Genomic DNA, 18,799 nt, shown 5'->3' with positions numbered 1-18,799 from the left:
TTCTATTCTTGCAGCAGTTTTAGTGCTTCTTTTTTAATATTTAGATCTCTGATACATTTTGATTTTAGTTTGGTACATGGTGAAAATACAGATCTAGTTCTAATCTTGGGCATGTGGAAAGCCAGCTTTGTCAGAACCATTAGAGGCTGTTTCTTCCAGTAAACGTGTTTGGCCCCTTAGTCAAAGATAAGGTGGCTGAGTGTGCTTGGAATTGTTCCTGTGTCTTCTCATCTGTTCCACTGATCCTCAGGTCTGCTTTATAGTATAATTTCAAATAGTGGAGTATGATGTCTCCTGCCTTGCCTTTGTTGTTCAGAATTGTTTTTGCTGTCTTAGGTCTCTTCTGGTTCCAGATGAATTTTAGGAATGTTTTCTCTGGATCTGTGAAGTATGCCAATGGTATTTTAATTGTGACTACATTAAAATTGTATAATTTTGGGAGTATGGTCATTTTCATTATTTTGATTCTTCCTCACCAAGACTACAGGATATCTTCCATTTTCTGTCTTTTTTTTTTTTTTTTGGTGGAACCGGGTATTGAACTCAGGCCCTTGCACTTGCCAGGGAAGTGCTTATTGCACTGAGCCATCTCTCTGGCCCCATCTTTTCCTTTTCCTTCCTTTGTTAGATTGATTCTTGAGTATTTCAGGTTTTGGTGCTATTATGAAAGGTATGGTTTTCCTAATTTCTTGGTCAATGAGTTTGTTATTTGTATACAGTAATGCTGTTGACATTTGGCTGCTGACTTTGTATCAGCTATGCAACTGAATTAGGCTATGAAATATAGAAGCCTTGTAGTGAAGTTTTTGGGGTCTTTTATGTAGAGTATCATATTACCTGCAAGTAATGATGATTTTACTTCTTCCTTTCCTATCCTTTTTTTTTTTTTAAATGTAATTGGTACAGTGTTTCACTGTGCAGCTCAGACTCATGCAGTGATCCTCCTGTTTTCAGCCTCCCCAGTGCTAGGATCACAGGCGTGTCCACCATGCCAGATCTTGGTGGCAGGCTCAGTGTGCTCGGAGGTGGAGCTGGTGTGGCATATGGTACTGGGGATCAAACTCCAGTTCCTGTGCTTGCCTAAGCAGGTGCTTAGTCTGCTGAGTTATCTTGCTGGCCCTTTGCTTTCCTATCCTTTTATTTCTTTCTCTTGTTTAACTGCTCTGGCTAATGTTTCCACAACTGTATTGGAATGGCATGGTGATACTGGACATGCTTGTCTTGTTCCTGATTTTAGAGTGAAAGATTTTAAGTTTGGAACATTTATTATGCTGTTGGCTGTTGGCTTGTTGTAGATGGCTTAATCAGATTGAGATAAACACTATCTATTCCAATAAGAACTAAAAAAAAAAAAAAATCAGAATCCTATATTTAAAGACCCAATCCAAAAATGGGCATCTGAAATAAATGGATACTTCTCACGTAAAGAAGTAGAAACAACAAATAAATACATGAAAAAATGTTTAACATCACTGGTCATTCAAGGGATGCAAATTAAAACACTGTTGAGATTTCATCTCCAGAAAGGCTGAGAATTATCAAGAAATCAACCAGTAGCAAGTTCTGGCAGGGCTGTGTGGGACAAAGGAACTCCTCCTCAGTTGCTGGGCGTGCAGAGTGGTGTGACCACTGTGGGAAGCGCTGTGCAGAGTCCTCACAGAGCTGAAGCTGGAGTTTCCATTCAACCCAGGTGGTGGCGTTCTTGGTGTCTTCCCAAAAGAGCTGGGAACATCACACCACAGTGATGCATGCATCTCATGCTTTTAGCGGCAGAGTTTATAATAGCTACATCCTCAGCCACAAAGAAGGATAAACTTGGGCTATTTCTAGCTCCATGAATGTACCTCGAGACCATGCTCTTCAATGAAATAAATCGAGCACACATGTGCAAATCTGCATTGTTTCTCCAGTGAGAAACTGAGAATGTAAATAAGGACCAGGATGTATCCTAGATATTATGAAATAGGAAGAAAATTCTCAAATGGGAAGGATAACCATGGAGAGGGGAGGTGGAAAGGAAGGAAGAGAAAACAAAAATAATGAGAATAGAAGGAATATTCAATTATATATGTTGACTAAATTTATAAATAAAGCTTGTACAAAAAATAGAAGGAAAACAAGGAAACAAAGCTTTTGTAAATAAGGAGGGGAAGAGGTGTTGAACAGAGGTTATGGGAATAGGGAAAAAGAGAGCTGAGCTCAGTCACGTACAGCTGCAAAGTCCTCATGGTGAATGTGGTCAGTATATATACTTAAAATGTGCCAGTAAACTTAGTAAAGTTAAAAAGCCTGAGTTAAAATGTGAAGGGTTTCCATATACTTTTTGTTTGTATTCTTTTTTATTGGTTTTATTTTTTAAAATCCAGTAATTTTCCCGGGGGTTGCAGTGCATACCTGTAATTTCAGTACTCAGGAGGCTGAGGCAGGAGGATCACTGTGAGTTCAAGGCCAGCCTGGAACACTATACAGCAAGAATCTGTCTCAAAAATGGAAAAACAACCAGCAATTTAAAATGCTAGGCATATAATGAATAAGGAATCAATAGGTATAGATTTATGTGTAATGCAACATGGAGATTTATTAATTTTAGGCTTATGGTAGAAATATATTGGGGTTCTACTGAGTTAAAAGACATGTTCAGGTGCCTTTGAGCACACCGGAAATGAAGCAGAACTCTAGATCTCAGTGAGGCCCCTTTTAGGAGCTTTTGAGAGGAGCAAGTGGATACTGAAACTTTATGAAAATGTTGACTAAAAATATAGATGACTCAGGTGTCAGTCTACTTAATGTGGTCAATTTTATTGGCATTTCTAAAGTTAATCAACCTTGAATTATTAGGCTAAACCTGTTTTTTTGGGGGGCAGTACTGGTGCTTGATGCCTCAGGCTCACATGTATGCTAGGCAAGTGATCCAATACCCAGCTATATCTCCACCCAATTTTATGACTTATTTTGAGACAGGCTCTTGCTGAGTTGTTCAGGCTGGGCTCCAACCCAAGATCCTCCGTTAGCTCCCCAAGTAGTTGGTGTTACAGGCAGGTGCCACTGTGCCAGGTTGGGATAGAACTGTGGACAGAGTTTAATGCTTGATATGATTTGCTGGTACTTTACAAAGTAAAGTGGGAGATACTGCTCTATGACTTGTGATAAACAACATTTTGACCTGAAGCATGTCAGGTGCATTCGTTAGTATTTTTCAAATACCTGAAGAATATAGTTTATGTAGCACCTCCCTGTACCTTGCATAAACAGCAAAAAAGAGCCAGGTAGGCACTTCTGAGAAATAATATTTGTTTAAAAATAATCTGACACCAATACTTTCATAAACCTTATTAAGTGTAAAATTTACATGTAATGAGACTAAGCCTGAAAAATGCCTGGATTTCCCTTGTAAGTACTGTGATACCTCTGTTTATGAATTTATGACTCTGGGCAAGGTGGATGGGTGTGTACGGAGAAGATGGCAGCAGTCATATTTGTTACTTGATATGGGGTTTGCCAGTGGAAGCAAAATGTTCTTGCACACTTTTGTTTGTCAGTAGAATTGTTTGCAAACAGAAGTGTGTATGAGCCAAGGCAGTATTACCGCACCATGAAGCACTAATTTGAGCATGGGGCTCAGGGAGGAGGAAAGGAGAGGGGTTCAGCTGCTAAGCTGGTGCCCTGCGGCTCTGGGCAGAGAATGAAGACTGAGCTCTGAGGGTGGCAGGCCTCACCTCTGATGCATGTCTTCACATCCTCAGACTAAAGCTGGCAAGGCAGATATAGGATGTCTTGGGGAGTATTACGGATTGGCACACTGATCTGGAAAAGTTTTATCTTTAAGTATTGCAGCACTCAAATCTTAGGATATACAGAATATTTCTGGTCTTTGGTGTGACTTGTTAGATGAATGAAATAATAGTGTTTATAGAGAGTCATGTGCTAGTGAGATACCTGACCCAGTGGTGTATCAGGCCGCCCATGTAGTTGGAGTTCTGATTGTGGGCAGCTGGAAATGAAAACCATGTAGTAGACTAAAACATGACAAATATGTAACTGCAGGACCGAGTTGTGTGCTGCAGTTCATACCGGACTTGAAAATCACACCAACTAGACATCAAGTCTCGGTCAGTTTGCAGATGGCCACATTTCACTAACGTGTTTATTTTACTTGATGGTTGTAGTTATAGCTATGCATAAATTATAATACATCCATGGCAGGTTTATGTACTAATTTAGTGTAAATTAGCTTTTAAAACATGAACGCCTGATCAAACAGGAGAAGCTTCTGTGTTGTCAGATTTTTTCCTGTGGTGAATGGTAATTAACGTCCTTTATTTCAGATGTAGACACTAAAAGGAATCCTGGGAATCCAGTCAGCTTTTGGGCTGATATGCTATAACTTTGCTTATCACATATGTTAACTTTAATTCAGTACAGCAATTAGGAGTCAGTAGTTTAGGTATTACTCGCTGTTTCATTGTCTTCTCCCAGGTTAAGAACTTTTGTTCCCTGTGGCTAGCAGTTGTTGAAGGTGCCTTTAAGTTATATTTTAATCATGGAAATGATGAAAGATGGAGGGGCAGAGCTAGGAAGGGAGGGACCATGTCATTCCACTTGCAACAAGATATAAAGCAGCTGATCGTGTGGAGTCAGAAGTAGCCACTCATGTGGGAGGCTGAGGTGGGAGGATTGCTCTTTAGGTGTTTTATCTGGCTGGCCCACAGCATTTCACTTTAATTTGTGTTTTCCAACTTTGAATCATGATTAATTCATTTTCCTCCCATTTTTATTGAATCTCAAGGCCCTGAATTGTCCTCTCAGCAACATTTGTGTTGTATAGGTTCTGAAAGGTTGACTTTTCATTCCTTTCTGGATTTTTAAATTTATGCTTTTATATTAATCCTGTTTGAAGTTTTGTTTTTTGAGCCAGGGTCTTGCAGTGTCATCCGGGCAGGTCTTGGACTACTTCCTCCATAGCAATCCTCCTGCCTCAGTCTCCTCTGAGTGCTGGGATTACAGGCATGCGCCATCATGCCATTTCAGGGCCAGCACGGCACACTCAGGACTCTGGGGCTGGTGTGGCAGCTGGTACCACAGATACGGAGCCTGGGTCCTTGAGCTTGCTAGAGGGTATTTAGACTGCTGAGCTATCTCCCCAGCCCTGGCTGTCTTTCTTATATGAAAGATCTTTTTGCTTCTGGTTTATTATTTTTATTATCATAACATCACAATCAAAGAATACTATAGATTTTAAGAATTTATTTCAGTGTTTTTGATTGAACAGCTGTCTTGTTCTGGGCTGAAATGTGCCGTATCCATCAGCTGTGTCTTGTGCTGTAATCTTTCTTTCCAATATTGTTTTGCTTCAGTAGAACTATTGTGAACAAAGAAGTAAAATTCTCCTTAGTGTGCCTAAGTCCCTCAGTGCTTGCACAGTTCTTACCTCAGAAATGTTAACTCGATGTACAAATAATTGATAGATGTCTTCAGTGTGCTTTCCAGCCTTTAATGTTATTGACTTGCTGTGTGTCGTTTTCAGTTTTTGCTTTCATCAGTGCACGCGTGCGCTGCGCAGCGGCTGCGGCTCCTGTGGAACTGCCCTGTGCGCGCAGCGCCGCCTCCTTCCTTTGCGCTCCTGCCTGGCCTCTTCCTCCCCGTCTCTTGGGCCCTTCCCCTGTGCCAGCGCGCTCTCTCCCCCTATTTCCTATTACCTGTCTTTTTTTGTTCTTTATTTATATTTTAGGTTTCTCATATAAGAGAAATCATTCAGTATGCAAGCAGTGCGTCTGATTTATTTCTCTTTGTGTTAGGGATTCAGGGTGCATTGATTTTCCGGCAGATGACTCGTTTATCCTTCCTTATGGCACGGTAGTACTCAGTGAAGTGTAAGTACATTTGCTTTGCTCCGTCGCCTGTGATGGGCCTACAGCGCACTGATAAAATTTAACTATTAGGAGTTGTACTCCTGTGAACTTCTGCGAACGTGGATACGGATGCATCACTGTGATAGGTCTTTAACTCAGTTACCTGCTCTTTAGATCACAAATCTGACTTCCCTTGCATTTACTTCACAAGACTTTGATCAAACTTTTATTTTCCACTCTTTGAATTGCTTTGTTTCAGCTGTGTCTCATGTATAGAGTTGAGTTTGCTCTGTGTTCCAGTATGCCATTCTTTTAAATAGAAGTTAAGCACATTTATGCATAAGGCAGCTATTGGATCTGTGTTCTGGTGTTCTTTTTTTTTTTTTTTTAACTTTTTTTTGCTATTGGACCTATATTATTCTGATATTTAGGAAGGCCTGTGTTTTTGTTCTTGGTTATTTGTATTGCTTTATTAGCCTTCTTTCTTTGGGTAACACCTATTAGTTTCCAACTATGAGGAACACTTCAGCACATTCTTTGTCCCTGTTCCTTTACTACTACTTAAGAAAATTCCTTCACAGCGGATTTGCCTCTCTGATATCATTGGACTTACCAGTGGCTGTTTTTCTCTTCTTCCCACTGCTTTACAGTCCTGGCACTCTGAACTCCTTGGTTCCTGGAAGTCCTAGTTCCATGTGCCTTGGCTTCGGTGTGGGAAGGCCTCCTTTGTCTTGGTTTCTCCAGCCATCCCTTGGCAAATTCATCCTGGTTTCCTTGAGGTGGTCTTGGGAAGGTTTACTTCACTTTCTCTACATTCAAAACTGTTGGTGCCTTTGTTTGAAGGATGGTGTGATGGCAAGTGAAAGCTCACTGCTCACACTTTCTGTATATCTTGCAGTTATTCTGTTATTTTCTGGGACTGAGTGTTGCTTTGGAAAACCCAGGTTTTTAGTAATTTTTGCCTGGCTGCCCAATGAGCCTTTAGGTTTTAAGTCTGAATTATGCTAAGACTTGTCTTAGTGCTGACTATTCTCAATCAGTGTACTTGGGCACCTAGTGTGCCCTTTTAGTATAGAGAAGCATGTTTCATCTCAGAGTTTTTCTTAGACTTAATCTGAAGTGTTCATGGGTTTCTGCAAACAGGTTTTACATGGTTGTCATTTTTAACTGTATTATTTATTTTAATATTCAGTTTCATTTGCTAGGTTCCCAATTTCTTCCTGTTCTTTTTCTTTTCCCTGTGAGGTCACACAGGATAAGATTAATTCCACAGCGCAAGAGGCATTTCTATACCAAGGAAGCTCACTAAATATCCAAAAATCAGGGCTTTTATTAGAGCCTAGATGGAAGACATCTTCTGCCTAGTCCAGATCAAAATTGTAAACTCCTGAAGGATATTTGGTAGAAAACAAATTGTTCATACAAACAGTTGAGGTATCATGAGTCATTCTTGAGAAGAAATGTTGGGAACATTCATGAAATAGATTTCCAGACATTAGCCAGGGTAGGGTTTTCTACAGATGAGTCTCGGGTGCTGTTGATGCTTTTCTGTACAGCAGTAGATATCTAGATGCCTTATACTTTCTAAATATTTAAAATACTTGTGAAGATGTATTGTGGAGAGTCATCAAACTATCAGGACTATGTGTTTTCCTATTTGGGTTGATACTTAAAAAAGTCATGTTTGCTATAGTCTGTCTTAAGGTCTGTGGTTAACTCAATCATTGTATTAATTTTCCCACTGCTAGGACAAAATGTCAGATATCCACAGAGACAGAACACAGCACGCGTGCGCGTGCGCACACACGCACACGCACACACACATGAAAAAGAGAGAGAGACACGGACAAGAGAGAGCAGTGGGGGAGGAGATACGCCCCCCAGAATTACACTCCCCGTGACCTGGCTCTCCTACCCCCACGATTCAGTCCCCTCCTAAAAGTGCCACCTCTGAACAGATGCGGTGTGGGTGACATTGCAGATGTAAGCCCGTGACAGCCGCCCTGACTGCCAGCATGCTCCTGCTCCCTGCCTGGCCTCTGCAGCTTCCATACCGCCTGTGCTTGCTGGCCATGCAGGTTTTCTTTGCCCAAGTCTTCCTTTACTGTGTAACAGCACTCAGTCCCCATGGTGGTAAAATTGCTCTGTAGGAAGCACTGATATTAAAGTAACTGGGATGTACTACGGGGAGATCATATGAGAGGGTGAGCAGCTAAACGGAAAGCAGTGCATTTTGCTGGATGGGAACCATAGGCCACCTAACGACTAACTGGAATCTTCCTGTCTTTTGCAAGTTTTTGAACAAAATTATAAAGGTGATATCATTTCAGCTTTTAGCAGTAAGGAAGAAGTGGTGAAGCAGTTGAGGATGGTGACTGTGCAGTAGTTACTAATTTTACAGGATAAGTAAAAACAGTGAACTATAAATCTCCCTCATACATTATTTTAAACATATTTTGACAGCTATTCAGGATTATGAAGCTGCTCAGGAACACAATGAAAATGATCAGCAGATTCGAGAAGGTCTAGAGAAAGCACAGAGACTACTGAAGCAGTCACAGAAACGGGATTATTATAAAATCTTAGGAGTAAAAAGGTGAATTATTAAAGTTTACATTGCTGTATTTAGTTAAGTTTTAAAGCTAATCATTTATCTTTCTCTTTGATTCATTTTATGTTTGTAATTATAGTCATGTTATTTTAACCATCTTACAGCACCATAAAGCTTTTTGGAAATGTTATAGGCAAATTTCTGTGATAGAGACCACTGATTCTGTAACAGTTTGTGGCCTGAATCAGTCCTGGATTCTTAGGGATGGTTAAGAAGCAGCAGTGATCTTTCTTTTGGTAGGAATGGTGGACAGGGGAGAAGGGAAGAGGAAAAGAAAAATCTTCCCCTCTGCCTAAAAATAAAAGTTGTGCTTTTATTGTAAGACCCATATTCCCTGACCAAGTAAGCTATCAACTTTCAATCCAGAAATCTGAACCTGTTCTTCAGTAAACTGATCCCAAAGTAAAGAAGACAAAAAGTGTTCAGAAAGTCTTAATGTGAAGAAAGAACTAAATCATAGTAGATTACAATTCAGAAAAGCAAAGTTGTAAAGGTCAGTACTTTATTCACGCTAAGATACTTAGCGCTCAAATGTCTATGGAAGCCTGGTTGACTTTAATGATTTTCTAGAAATCTATCACATTTATCAGAACTATTAGGAAAACTGGGTTGCTGTTTGCAGTGAGATCGTTTTTTTTTTTTTTTTTCGGAACCAGGGACTGAGCTCAGACCCTTGCTCTTGCCAGGGAAACGCTTATTCTACAGAACCACCTCTCTGGCCCTTGCAGTGAGATCTTAACTTAATTCTTCTGATTTTCATGGCAGTACTTTGGATGCTTAATTAATGCTAAATTTTACTCTTCAGAAATGCCAAAAAGCAAGAAATTATTAAAGCATACCGAAAGTTAGCGCTGCAGTGGCACCCAGATAACTTTCAGAATGAAGAAGAAAAGAAGAAAGCTGAGAAAAAATTCATTGACATAGCAGCTGCTAAAGAAGTCCTCTCAGATCCAGGTATTATTTAGCTTTAGCATTTTTCTCTTCTCTTGCAATAGCAGACCGTGACTTACTAGCTTTCCTACCCGTGGTCTGTCTGGGAGACAGCCCTGTGCAGAGGGCAGCGGGTGGTGCCACTGCGGACTGTGAGGGCCGTGCCTACCCCTCCTCGGCCTGCAGCTGCACAGCCCCAGCTTTGTCTGCTCTGACTGAGGACTTGCAGATACATGGTGCAATGAAGGCAAAATCCGATGTGAAGTCAGAAGGCCCCATGACTCGTGTCCACCTGAAGAGGTTACAACTTGTGTAGGCCCCCGGGCTTGTGCCTGTGACATGAGAACACAACACTGAGTTTAACACAGGCTCAGGCTCTTGGCTGACTCACAGATCAATGATGAGTTCTCCGTACCAAAGTCCTGGGACCATGGCAAGGAAACCAGCATGCTGGGGGGGTTCCGCAGAGACGGGGTGGGATCAGGGAGCCAGGGCTGTTGGGTTCCCCTGGATGTGTTCACAGGCGGTCACTTGGTATACTGGTTGGTCTGTGTTCTGAGAAAGACTAAGTTCTGCCGTCTCTGGGTGAAGTTCAGTGATAAGCTGGTACTTCGGATTTTTGTGGCCTGTGTCAGTGGGAGCAAAATCCCTGGTGTGATCCTAACAGATACAACAAAGAGGGAATCAAGTTTTCTCCCTTTGGTAAATCTTTTTTGAGCACCCATTTGTCCTGTGGGGTTGAAGTTAACAATCATTTGTTCTAAGTGCTTTCTAAGCGAGCAACGGCGACAGGGAAGCAGCGCGCTAAGTACAGCGGGTGTGCCCTCCAGCAGTAGCAGGTGCCGGCCTGTCTCCCTCCCCACAGCATCCCTGCTGCGTTCTCTGCTCAGTGCCGAGATCCGCTGGCGGAACTCCAGCCCTGGGAGAGGATGGTGAGCCTCCTCTCTGAGGACACTTAATGCTGTTTTGATGAGCGGTGAGGCTCTCCAGAGCTCATCATGTACGAGGGGCCAGGTGCTGATGAGCTGCTGTTCCCTGGCAGACTTAGTGCCTTTGGGCACTCAAGTGTGACATGCATGGGTCCTTCATCAGGTACAATTTTCCCTGGTCTCCGCAGCAGTCACTGCAGGCCTCCTTAGTTAACGCCTGCATCTTACTGTGCTCACTTCTTTTCTAGAAATGAGGAAGAAGTTTGATGATGGAGAAGATCCTCTGGATGCGGAAAGCCAGCAAGGAGGAGGAGGTGGCAACCCTTTTCACAGAAGCTGGAACTCATGGCAAGGGTTCAATCCTTTCAGTTCAGGAGGACCATTTAGATTTAAATTCCACTTCAATTAAACCAACTGTTTTTCTGCTCTTCTTCCTTAATTTTTTAAAGATTAAAAACAAAACCTTGTACTGGGATCTCAATGAAAACAAATTTCAAATCTTTGTCCATGACCAAAGAGTTGTTTTAATGGGAAAAGTCCACTTTAGACCAAGTTTAATGGCTTTGCGACAGCAGGGAGGTGAGGGGTAGTCCTGCTGGCAGAGCAGCCCACGCACATTTCATCAGTGTCTGGAGGTGCCTGGAAGCGACGCGCCTGGGGAAGTGCTCAAGGATGCACCTGCGCAGAGGTTCTTCTTCCCAGCCTGGCGTAATGCCTGCATGGAGGAGCTGTCGTCTTTACAAGAACAGGCTGTGTCACAGTATTCTTCAGGAGAATATGTACTTTCTTAGGGACAACTGGGCTTCGGTTTGGGTGTGCCTGGCCACTTGTAAGTGTTAAGTTATTGCACCGCCTTTACCACACAAGCCTCTGCACCAGCATCAGCGTGACTGTCAGTGAGGAGGGGCAGAGTCCTTGTTTTAGGAAACTTGCTACCGGTGCCAGTTACCATGTCCAGGTGTAGGCCGAGGAGCAATGCTAAGCAAATTCTGGGGGGTGGTTGGTACCTAGAGAAGAATACCAGCTTAACAAATTCTCTTGCAAAACTATGGGCCCTTTTGTTTACTACTCAATGAACAGAAGAAGTTAACTAAAAGTAATAAGTAAAACAGGTTCAGATAGTATAGCTGTGGTATTATTTAAGTAATATTGCTGAAGTTCAGTTTGAAGTACTTTTTAAGCAACCCAAGTTCTGAGTTGTGTTGTATAGGATGTCCCGTAACAAAACTGGGTTAGAAATTTCAAGTTGCTCAGTGAACAGAGACACACAGTGCTGAGATCCTTGCATTCAGGCAGTACAGTAGGGCAGCTTCTCTGTGGCTCTTCCCTGGGCTGTAGCAGCTTCCCCTGGGAGCTGTCCCTAGTGCACAGGGCAGAGCCGCCCTCAGCCAGCCTGGAGGCTGAGAGGCGGGTTCCCGCCCAAGAGGAAGGACAGACTTGAGCACCGGGCAGCTCTGGCTGTGTGTCATTTCCTCCGAGATACCTTTCTGTTTCTTGTGAAGAAGTAACTCTCTAGAAAACGCACTGTTCAGTCTTTGCATCTTGGATGATTCTGCCCTAAAAAAAGTGTTATTAAATCAAGTTTTTGAGTACTTATGGAACTACTGATGCTGCATTTAAAATCTATGATAATTACTTTGGATAAAACTATTACCTTTATTCTAGAAAGGTTTTTATTTTTGCGTTGAAGCTTTTTGAAACATTTTAAGCATTAAAAGATCTAATGTATTGGTTTTATGAAATCAAAGATTTCAATTCACCGAGGCATACTGCCCATGAAAGGCTACAGAAGCCAAGCATATATTGTTTTCTTCTGTAGCTATACCCTTAAATATTTGCAGAAAAAAATTTTAACTGATGGACACAATCGTATAATTCAGCAAAGCACTTAAGTGCTTTTTGCTTCTATGTAGGAATCTTTCTTACCAATAAACTTAACAGTGCATTTTGAAAACTAGTGGCTGAGCTTGCAGTTTGTTTTAGTGGCTCAAATTGCAAGTAAATTCATCTTCGTTCTTCAATGTTAGTATCTCATTACCTCACTAAGTATGTTAGCAATGTATATTCAGAATCTGGTTCTTTCTGCACATGTCCCTGTGAACCTCTTTGAAATACAGTAATGGCCTCTACATGCATTTAAAAGTAAATTTCTATATATGAGAACAAAGCAAACTGGATACTCACCCTTACCTTAGGGAGGAGCAGAGAAGGGTCTGGGCTGGTGAGGGCCAGGCCATAGGGGAGGGCTCCTAGGCCTTGGCGGTTCCCAACTTGCTGCCCAGGCAGTTTTTGCATTGGTATTTTTTCACTTGTAACAAAATTACTGTGGATTTATGAAAATGTGCAGAGAGCCACTGCGTGGCTTCATGTACACAGGCCTGTTTCAGTGAGAAGAAGTTGCTTTGGTGCCAAGTGCCAACAGCACGGAGAGGAAGGACGTCTCTGGCCATTGCTGTGCTGATGAATGAGTAGTGGTCTTAAGTTCCAGCCTGGAGGGCCACTGGTAGTCTGCTGCTGCCCACCACAAGGGAGGATGGTTCCTCTGTGCTTCCCTTAAACAGTACTGAGAAAAACTATGAATGTGTGAAGGGATAGAACCATCATTCCCCCCACCTACCTGACATATGCAATGTAAAAATACATTACCAGGAAAGCATTTTACGTTGTTGTTGTTTTTTTTTTTTTTTAGTCTACCTTTCACATGCCAGTCCACTTTGGGGATTGCAGGTGAAGGTAACCTTTGTGGCTCTTCTGAGAAAAATTAGAGCAGGAGAGTTGGCCTAGCCTTAGCTGTGTTCCACTCCGTTCCTAAGCACTGTGGGGGTGGGGGTGTCTGGGGTGGCGAGTGTCACAGGTGTTGCCAGGGCAGGAAGTGTTAAACACATCAGTTGGTTGTTTTGTATTTTAGGGAAGGGTCTATAGGGTGTTCAGGGTCTCACTACTAGATTGGACTCAGTGATCCTCCTGTTTACAGCCTCCCAAGAGCTGGGAAAACATGTCAGTTTTAAGCCTTATACAGAAGGTCCTAATTCAATCCTCCGTTCTAAAAGCTTGTGCTTTCTTACTATGAATAAATAGATAAAAACTGGAAAATAACAATTAAGTAGCAGTTGGAACTAATGCGTTAATTTAAAATGTTTTTAGTGTATCAGTATGAAAACAAATTGGAGTTCTGATAGTAGGATCTAAAACCTACACATGATTTTAAAAAAAATGATATAACCATGTTTTAAGAAGGCCAACAGGGTCACAATTTAAAATGGGGCCCATTTTTTGTTTCTGGCAGGAAGTGAAAACTTTCAGGTTTAAAGGCATGAGGTTGTACTTGGGTGTTTACCATGAAGAAAGTTTGTAAGAGGTAGAAGTTAAAAAAATGGCTCTTCAGTCAGGCCTCTTGGAGCCGACAGACACATGGAAGTGGGGCTGGGCCTTGTAAAATGTTCCATGCATACACATCAGGGTAACCTAGGCAGATGAACGCAACCTTACTGAATATGGTTGACTTTTCCATGTTTATAAAGGAAGAAGACAAATGCTAATTTATCAACTAATATCTTCACTGTGGGTCAGATCATTCCTTTTCTGTTAATGGCAGGATTCTGTAATTTTAAATGTTATGAAGAGGTGGGAATAATTTTTTCAGATCTCTGTTGAATGATTTAAGCATAAAATTAGCCACTGCGTGGCTTCGTGTACATTCATCTGTGGATGAAACATTTACCTGCAGAAGAAAGCAGAGCAGAGAGGAGGTGAAAACCGAAGATGGTTGAGAAGTTGAATTATTCCTCTTACCCTGAGGTTTGTTTTGAATGAGAAAAGACTTAGTCCATCTCAATTTAGTGTTGTAATAAAGGAATCTAAAATTTGAATTAGGTCTCAGACATGTCTACAAATATGGGTACTATTTTTTAATGCCCGTGTATTTTCACATTTAATAAAAATATTTATGGTCATATCAGTATTTTGATTCATGTTTAGTCTTTGAGTATTCTGTGTCTTTCTTTGCTTCACACAGAATCAGTAACCAAGGTAACAAGGGTGCCCTCCTTTTACGGAAGTTAGTGGGGAAGGTTAGAGCACAGAACTGGGGAGCTGCCATCGAGTCCTGCAGATGCTAGGACAGCAGGGTTTAGGGCCGGGCAGTTCTTCGATTTAAGTACTAAAGCTGAACTCACTGGCTTTGTGTGAAGACTTTGCCTTTGCCTTACTTGTTCATTTCTGTTGTCCAAGAGAAGAGGGATGATGCTAACAGCCTGTCTCAAATTTGTAGCAATAAAAGTACAGTGGTCCCTCCTTATCATGGCGGTTACATTCCAGACACCCCTGTGGTAAGTGAAAATCAGTGAAGTAGCATTATATTTTAATATTTATTTATATTTTAAGGCTTTATAAACCCCACACCTTTAAAAACTTTTCTAACGTTCTTAATCATTTTCTAAACTTGTAAACCTACATAATTTTAACATGTATACTGTATGGTACTGCAAAATTCCACAATATAGCGAAAAATGCATGATAAATTTAGTATTGTTTTTGAAAACCCGTGAAACAGTGAGTCCATGAAAGCCAAACTGCGAAACAGCAATGGACTACTGTAGTTCTCTTCTCAGGTATATGTTCTGAATGTCCTAAGATCTGAGGGGGCTGGACTTAAATGTAGATACAACTTTTCCAGAAAGGTCGGTTTCCTCATTCTTAGCCCTCAGAGCACCCTGTCAGTATCTGAGCAGCCCGTATTTGTGTCATATGTGCCACAGAAAGCGAAACCTGCTGACCACAGTGGGCAGCGCCCAGAGCTGCTGCGGCTCCCAGCTGAGCAGCACTAACCCTGCATCCTTAGTGAGATACTGCCTCAAAATAAGTAGTTTTTAAAAAGGGTAGAAAGGCTGACAAAATAGCTCAGTGGATTAAAAGCACCTGCAAGCAGGTGCAGGGGCCAGGGGTTCCATCCCCAGGCCTGCCGTGCTGGCCCTGCACCCAAGGCACACTGAGCCAGCAATTGAGACTGGGCATGGTGGCGCGCGCCTGTAATCCCAGCTCTTTGGAGGCTGTAAGCAGGCGGATCACATGGGTCCGATATAGTAGTGAGGCCCTGAACACCCTGTAGACCCTTCCCTAAAATACAGGGGAAAAAAAAAAAAAAGGCTAGGGATGTGGCTCAAACAGCCATCTTCCCCAAAATCCTAAGTTCGTAAACCGAGGTACCACTGTACAATATTGAATAGTGCAGGCAGACAACTATTTGCTGAGTGATGTTAGGGTTACATCAGTGGATGGTATCCCTTCGTTGCAGATCAGGATCCAATCTCAACAGCTCTTCCAACCGTCTCTGAGCTCCCTTGCATGGCCTGAGTGCGCAGCTGCAGCCTCGTAGCGCCACCTTTCTGTCCTCAAAGGAAACCAAGCTCTCTCTGTTCTTTCTTGCGGGCCAGTGAGTGCTCCTCGCTTCAGCTTCCACCCTAAAGACCACTTCTTTACACCTCTCCTGCCACTTGCCTCTCACATCATTCTGACTAGTTATTAATGTTTGTAACTTCAAGAGGACAGCTGGCATGTTACAGTTTAGGCCTAAACTTCTGCCACAGTGATGGGAAGGTGACATCACCTTAGGTTTCACACGCTTAACACTAACCATATAGCACAGTGAATAAGTCGCTGAATTTGAAATATTTTTGAATTGCTGAAATATGTACTGAATTTGTTCAGGGTAGGTGACCTACTATATCATAGATCTTAATTTAGATGAAACATTTTAGCAAGTTTTCTGGTACAAAGCAGACCTGAGAGAAAGAAAAACACTACATCAGAGAGCTAGGAAGACGTCAGACAGGCCAGTGGAGGGCTAATGACCCTGTGTATAGAAACAGTCAAAGTCTGATGATGCTTGGGTCTACTGTGCTATGCCCTTAGCTGTGTTTACTTCACATTTATCTTAGCCCAAAAGGCTAGCACCAAGTCCCCCAACTCCAATTTTAAATTAAATACAGTATGATGTTGATTGGAACCTTCATTCAAATCATGTTTTGCTTTTCAGTCATTCTTTTAAAATTGGAGTAATCCTTCAGTAGAATCACCTCTGGAAAGATGCCACCCATATGCAGTGTTTGGCAGAGCCACACGACGGAAGCTAACTTAAATTCAGGCAAGATTCATCGGAGACAGGATTAATTTTCAAATCCGAACTCTTTACAACAAAGGTTAAAAATTATAAGTTCTAGGTCAAGAGGCTTTACTCCAGAATTTCACAGAAAATGCAAGTTTTTATTTGGTAAGTGAGTGGGGTTAATAAGCTGCAAAGTGTAGAACAGCTGTCCCACTGGCAAAAACATTTCAGTCTTTTAGAGTGACTGAGGGATAGACTTGCACACTTGACCAAGCCACTCTGTTACAAAGCTGCCTGTGATTTCAGTTTTTGCCTTCAAAGCCCTGGACCTTTACTTTCCTGTGGTCTCACTTTGTTGCCGAAGGTGAGATTTAAAATAACCAACCACTTGGTTCCTTGGAAGTGAGTGCAGCCCTTCAGTCTGTTAAGTAACGAGTGTGCAAACCGTGGCGGGCATGGCTTAGGCTTTCTCTTTGCTGAGTGTGGATCCATCAGCACCTCAGACTCTGGGACCTCGGCCCTGACACAGTCCTTCGTTGAACAGTCTCACTTGTTCACTGGCGGGAAGCTAACTACTGCGATGAACCAGGGTGTGGAATTGCTGAGGCAATTTAGTTGAGTTTTTAACCTCTCCAGTTGACACAATCAATCAACTGCTCCACTGAGAAAGAAGTGAGTGAAACCACTGCTTTCACAATAGCACCAAACCCCAAAGTCCTTAGGAATCAGTCTAACAAAAGTAGGCAAAAGATCTCTACATTGAACACTATGCTGCAAAAGGAGATCAAAAAGAATATCAGAAAATGGAAAGATACCTCTTGCTCTTGGAGAGGAAGAATCAACATAATGAAATGGCCATACTCCCCAAAATTATTACACAGGTTTAATGCAATCTCAATCAAAATACCACTGGCATACTTTACAGGTCTAGAAAAAATATTTCTAAAATTCATTTGGAACCAGAAGAGACCATGAATAGCAAAGGCAATTCTGGGCAACAAAGGCAAGGCAGAGGGTAACACAATCCCTGACTTGAAATTATACTACAAAACTACTGTGATAAAAACAGCACAGTATTAGCAAAAAAAAATCTCTGAGGATCAGTGGAACAGATTAGAAGATGCAGAAACAACTCCAAACACATTCAGCCACCTACCTTATCTTTGACAAAGCGTTTATTGGAACACATTTATTGGAAGGAAGATAGTTTCTTTAATAAATAGTACTGGAAAAGCTGGCTTCCCATATGCTGAAGATTTAAACTAGGCCTGTTTATTTCACTGTGCGCTAAACTAAAATTGAAATGGATCAAAGATTTAAATACTAAAAATATGCTGTAAGAGAGAATAAATAGGTAGAACATGAAGACAGAGTGTACGTAAGGCCTTTATAAACCCTGTTTACATGGGAAATATTATTAAAAGGCACAGCAAAAGAAATCATGAACAAAGTGAGAGGATAACCCACAAAATGGGAAAAGCCTCAGTCAGTTGTTCTTTAAAGACTAGTATCTAGAACATATAAAGTATTGAAAAAAGTCAACCATCCCTAAATTTAAAGACCCATTCCAAAAATGGGCATGTGAAATGAGTAGACACTTCTCAGAATAATAGAAATGGTAAATAAATATGAAAAAAATGTTCAGCATCACTGATTGTTTAAGAGATGCAAATTAAAATAACGCTGAGCTTTTATCTCACTCCAGAAAGAATGGCCATCATCAAGAAACTAACCAATAAGTACTGGAGGGACTGTGGGGAAAAGGAGCCCTTCTCACTGTTGGTGGGAGTGCAACAGGCTGGTGTAACCACTGTGGAAATTCCTCGAAGAACTAAAACTAGGGCTGGAGATATATAGCTTAGTGGCATATGTGCTTGCCTGGCAAGTGCAAGGTCTGGACTTCAATCCCCAATACCAACAAAACAAAACCTCCAAAACCTAAAACTAGAGATTTCTTGATATTTTCCCAAAAGAAGTAAAAGCATTATACCACAATGATATTATGTGTATCCATGTTTATAGCAGTATCTTGGAAACAATACAAATGTCCATCAACCTATGGGTAAAAAAAGATTTTTTAATACAACAGAGTATTGGTCTGTGTCAGTATCCTGTCTACAGCACTGGAAGGCTCTCTCTCTGACAGTTACTGTGTGCTCCAACTAGACCTACAGTGCAAATAGGTGTCCCCCAGAAGGGCAGTCTTTTGAATTGCACAGCAGTTGCATGTGCTGAGAGCTCAACATAACAGAATTTCAAAGTAAGTAAATTCATTAAAGAATGTCCCTGTAAAGAAATATCTTGTTTAGAAAGCCATTAGGGATGATAAAAAATACAGTGAAGAGCTGGTCTCCCCGAGACCCCCTAAGTGCCAGCC

General features: G+C 41.6%; 1 protein-coding gene across 1 annotated transcript in view; it reads left to right on the top strand.

Moving 5' to 3' along the window:
• Dnajc3 (DnaJ heat shock protein family (Hsp40) member C3) overlaps positions 1-14,277 on the top strand; it is a 60,939-nt gene extending 46,662 nt beyond the window's left edge. The window contains exons 10-12 of the mRNA XM_004626246.3: positions 8,313-8,445; positions 9,266-9,414; positions 10,568-14,277. Coding sequence (XP_004626303.1) covers positions 8,313-8,445; positions 9,266-9,414; positions 10,568-10,728 — 443 coding nt within the window. The 3' untranslated portion in view covers positions 10,729-14,277. The remainder of the gene's footprint in view (positions 1-8,312; positions 8,446-9,265; positions 9,415-10,567) is intronic.
• The last annotated feature ends 4,522 nt before the right edge of the window (positions 14,278-18,799 follow it).

Source organism: Octodon degus, unplaced genomic scaffold (genome assembly GCF_000260255.1).
Source record: "Octodon degus isolate 3935 unplaced genomic scaffold, OctDeg1.0 scaffold00013, whole genome shotgun sequence".
Classification (NCBI taxonomy): domain Eukaryota; kingdom Metazoa; phylum Chordata; class Mammalia; order Rodentia; family Octodontidae; genus Octodon; species Octodon degus.
The sequence above is the reverse complement of the archived record's forward strand: the minus strand, read 5'-3'. Positions and strand labels throughout refer to the sequence as shown.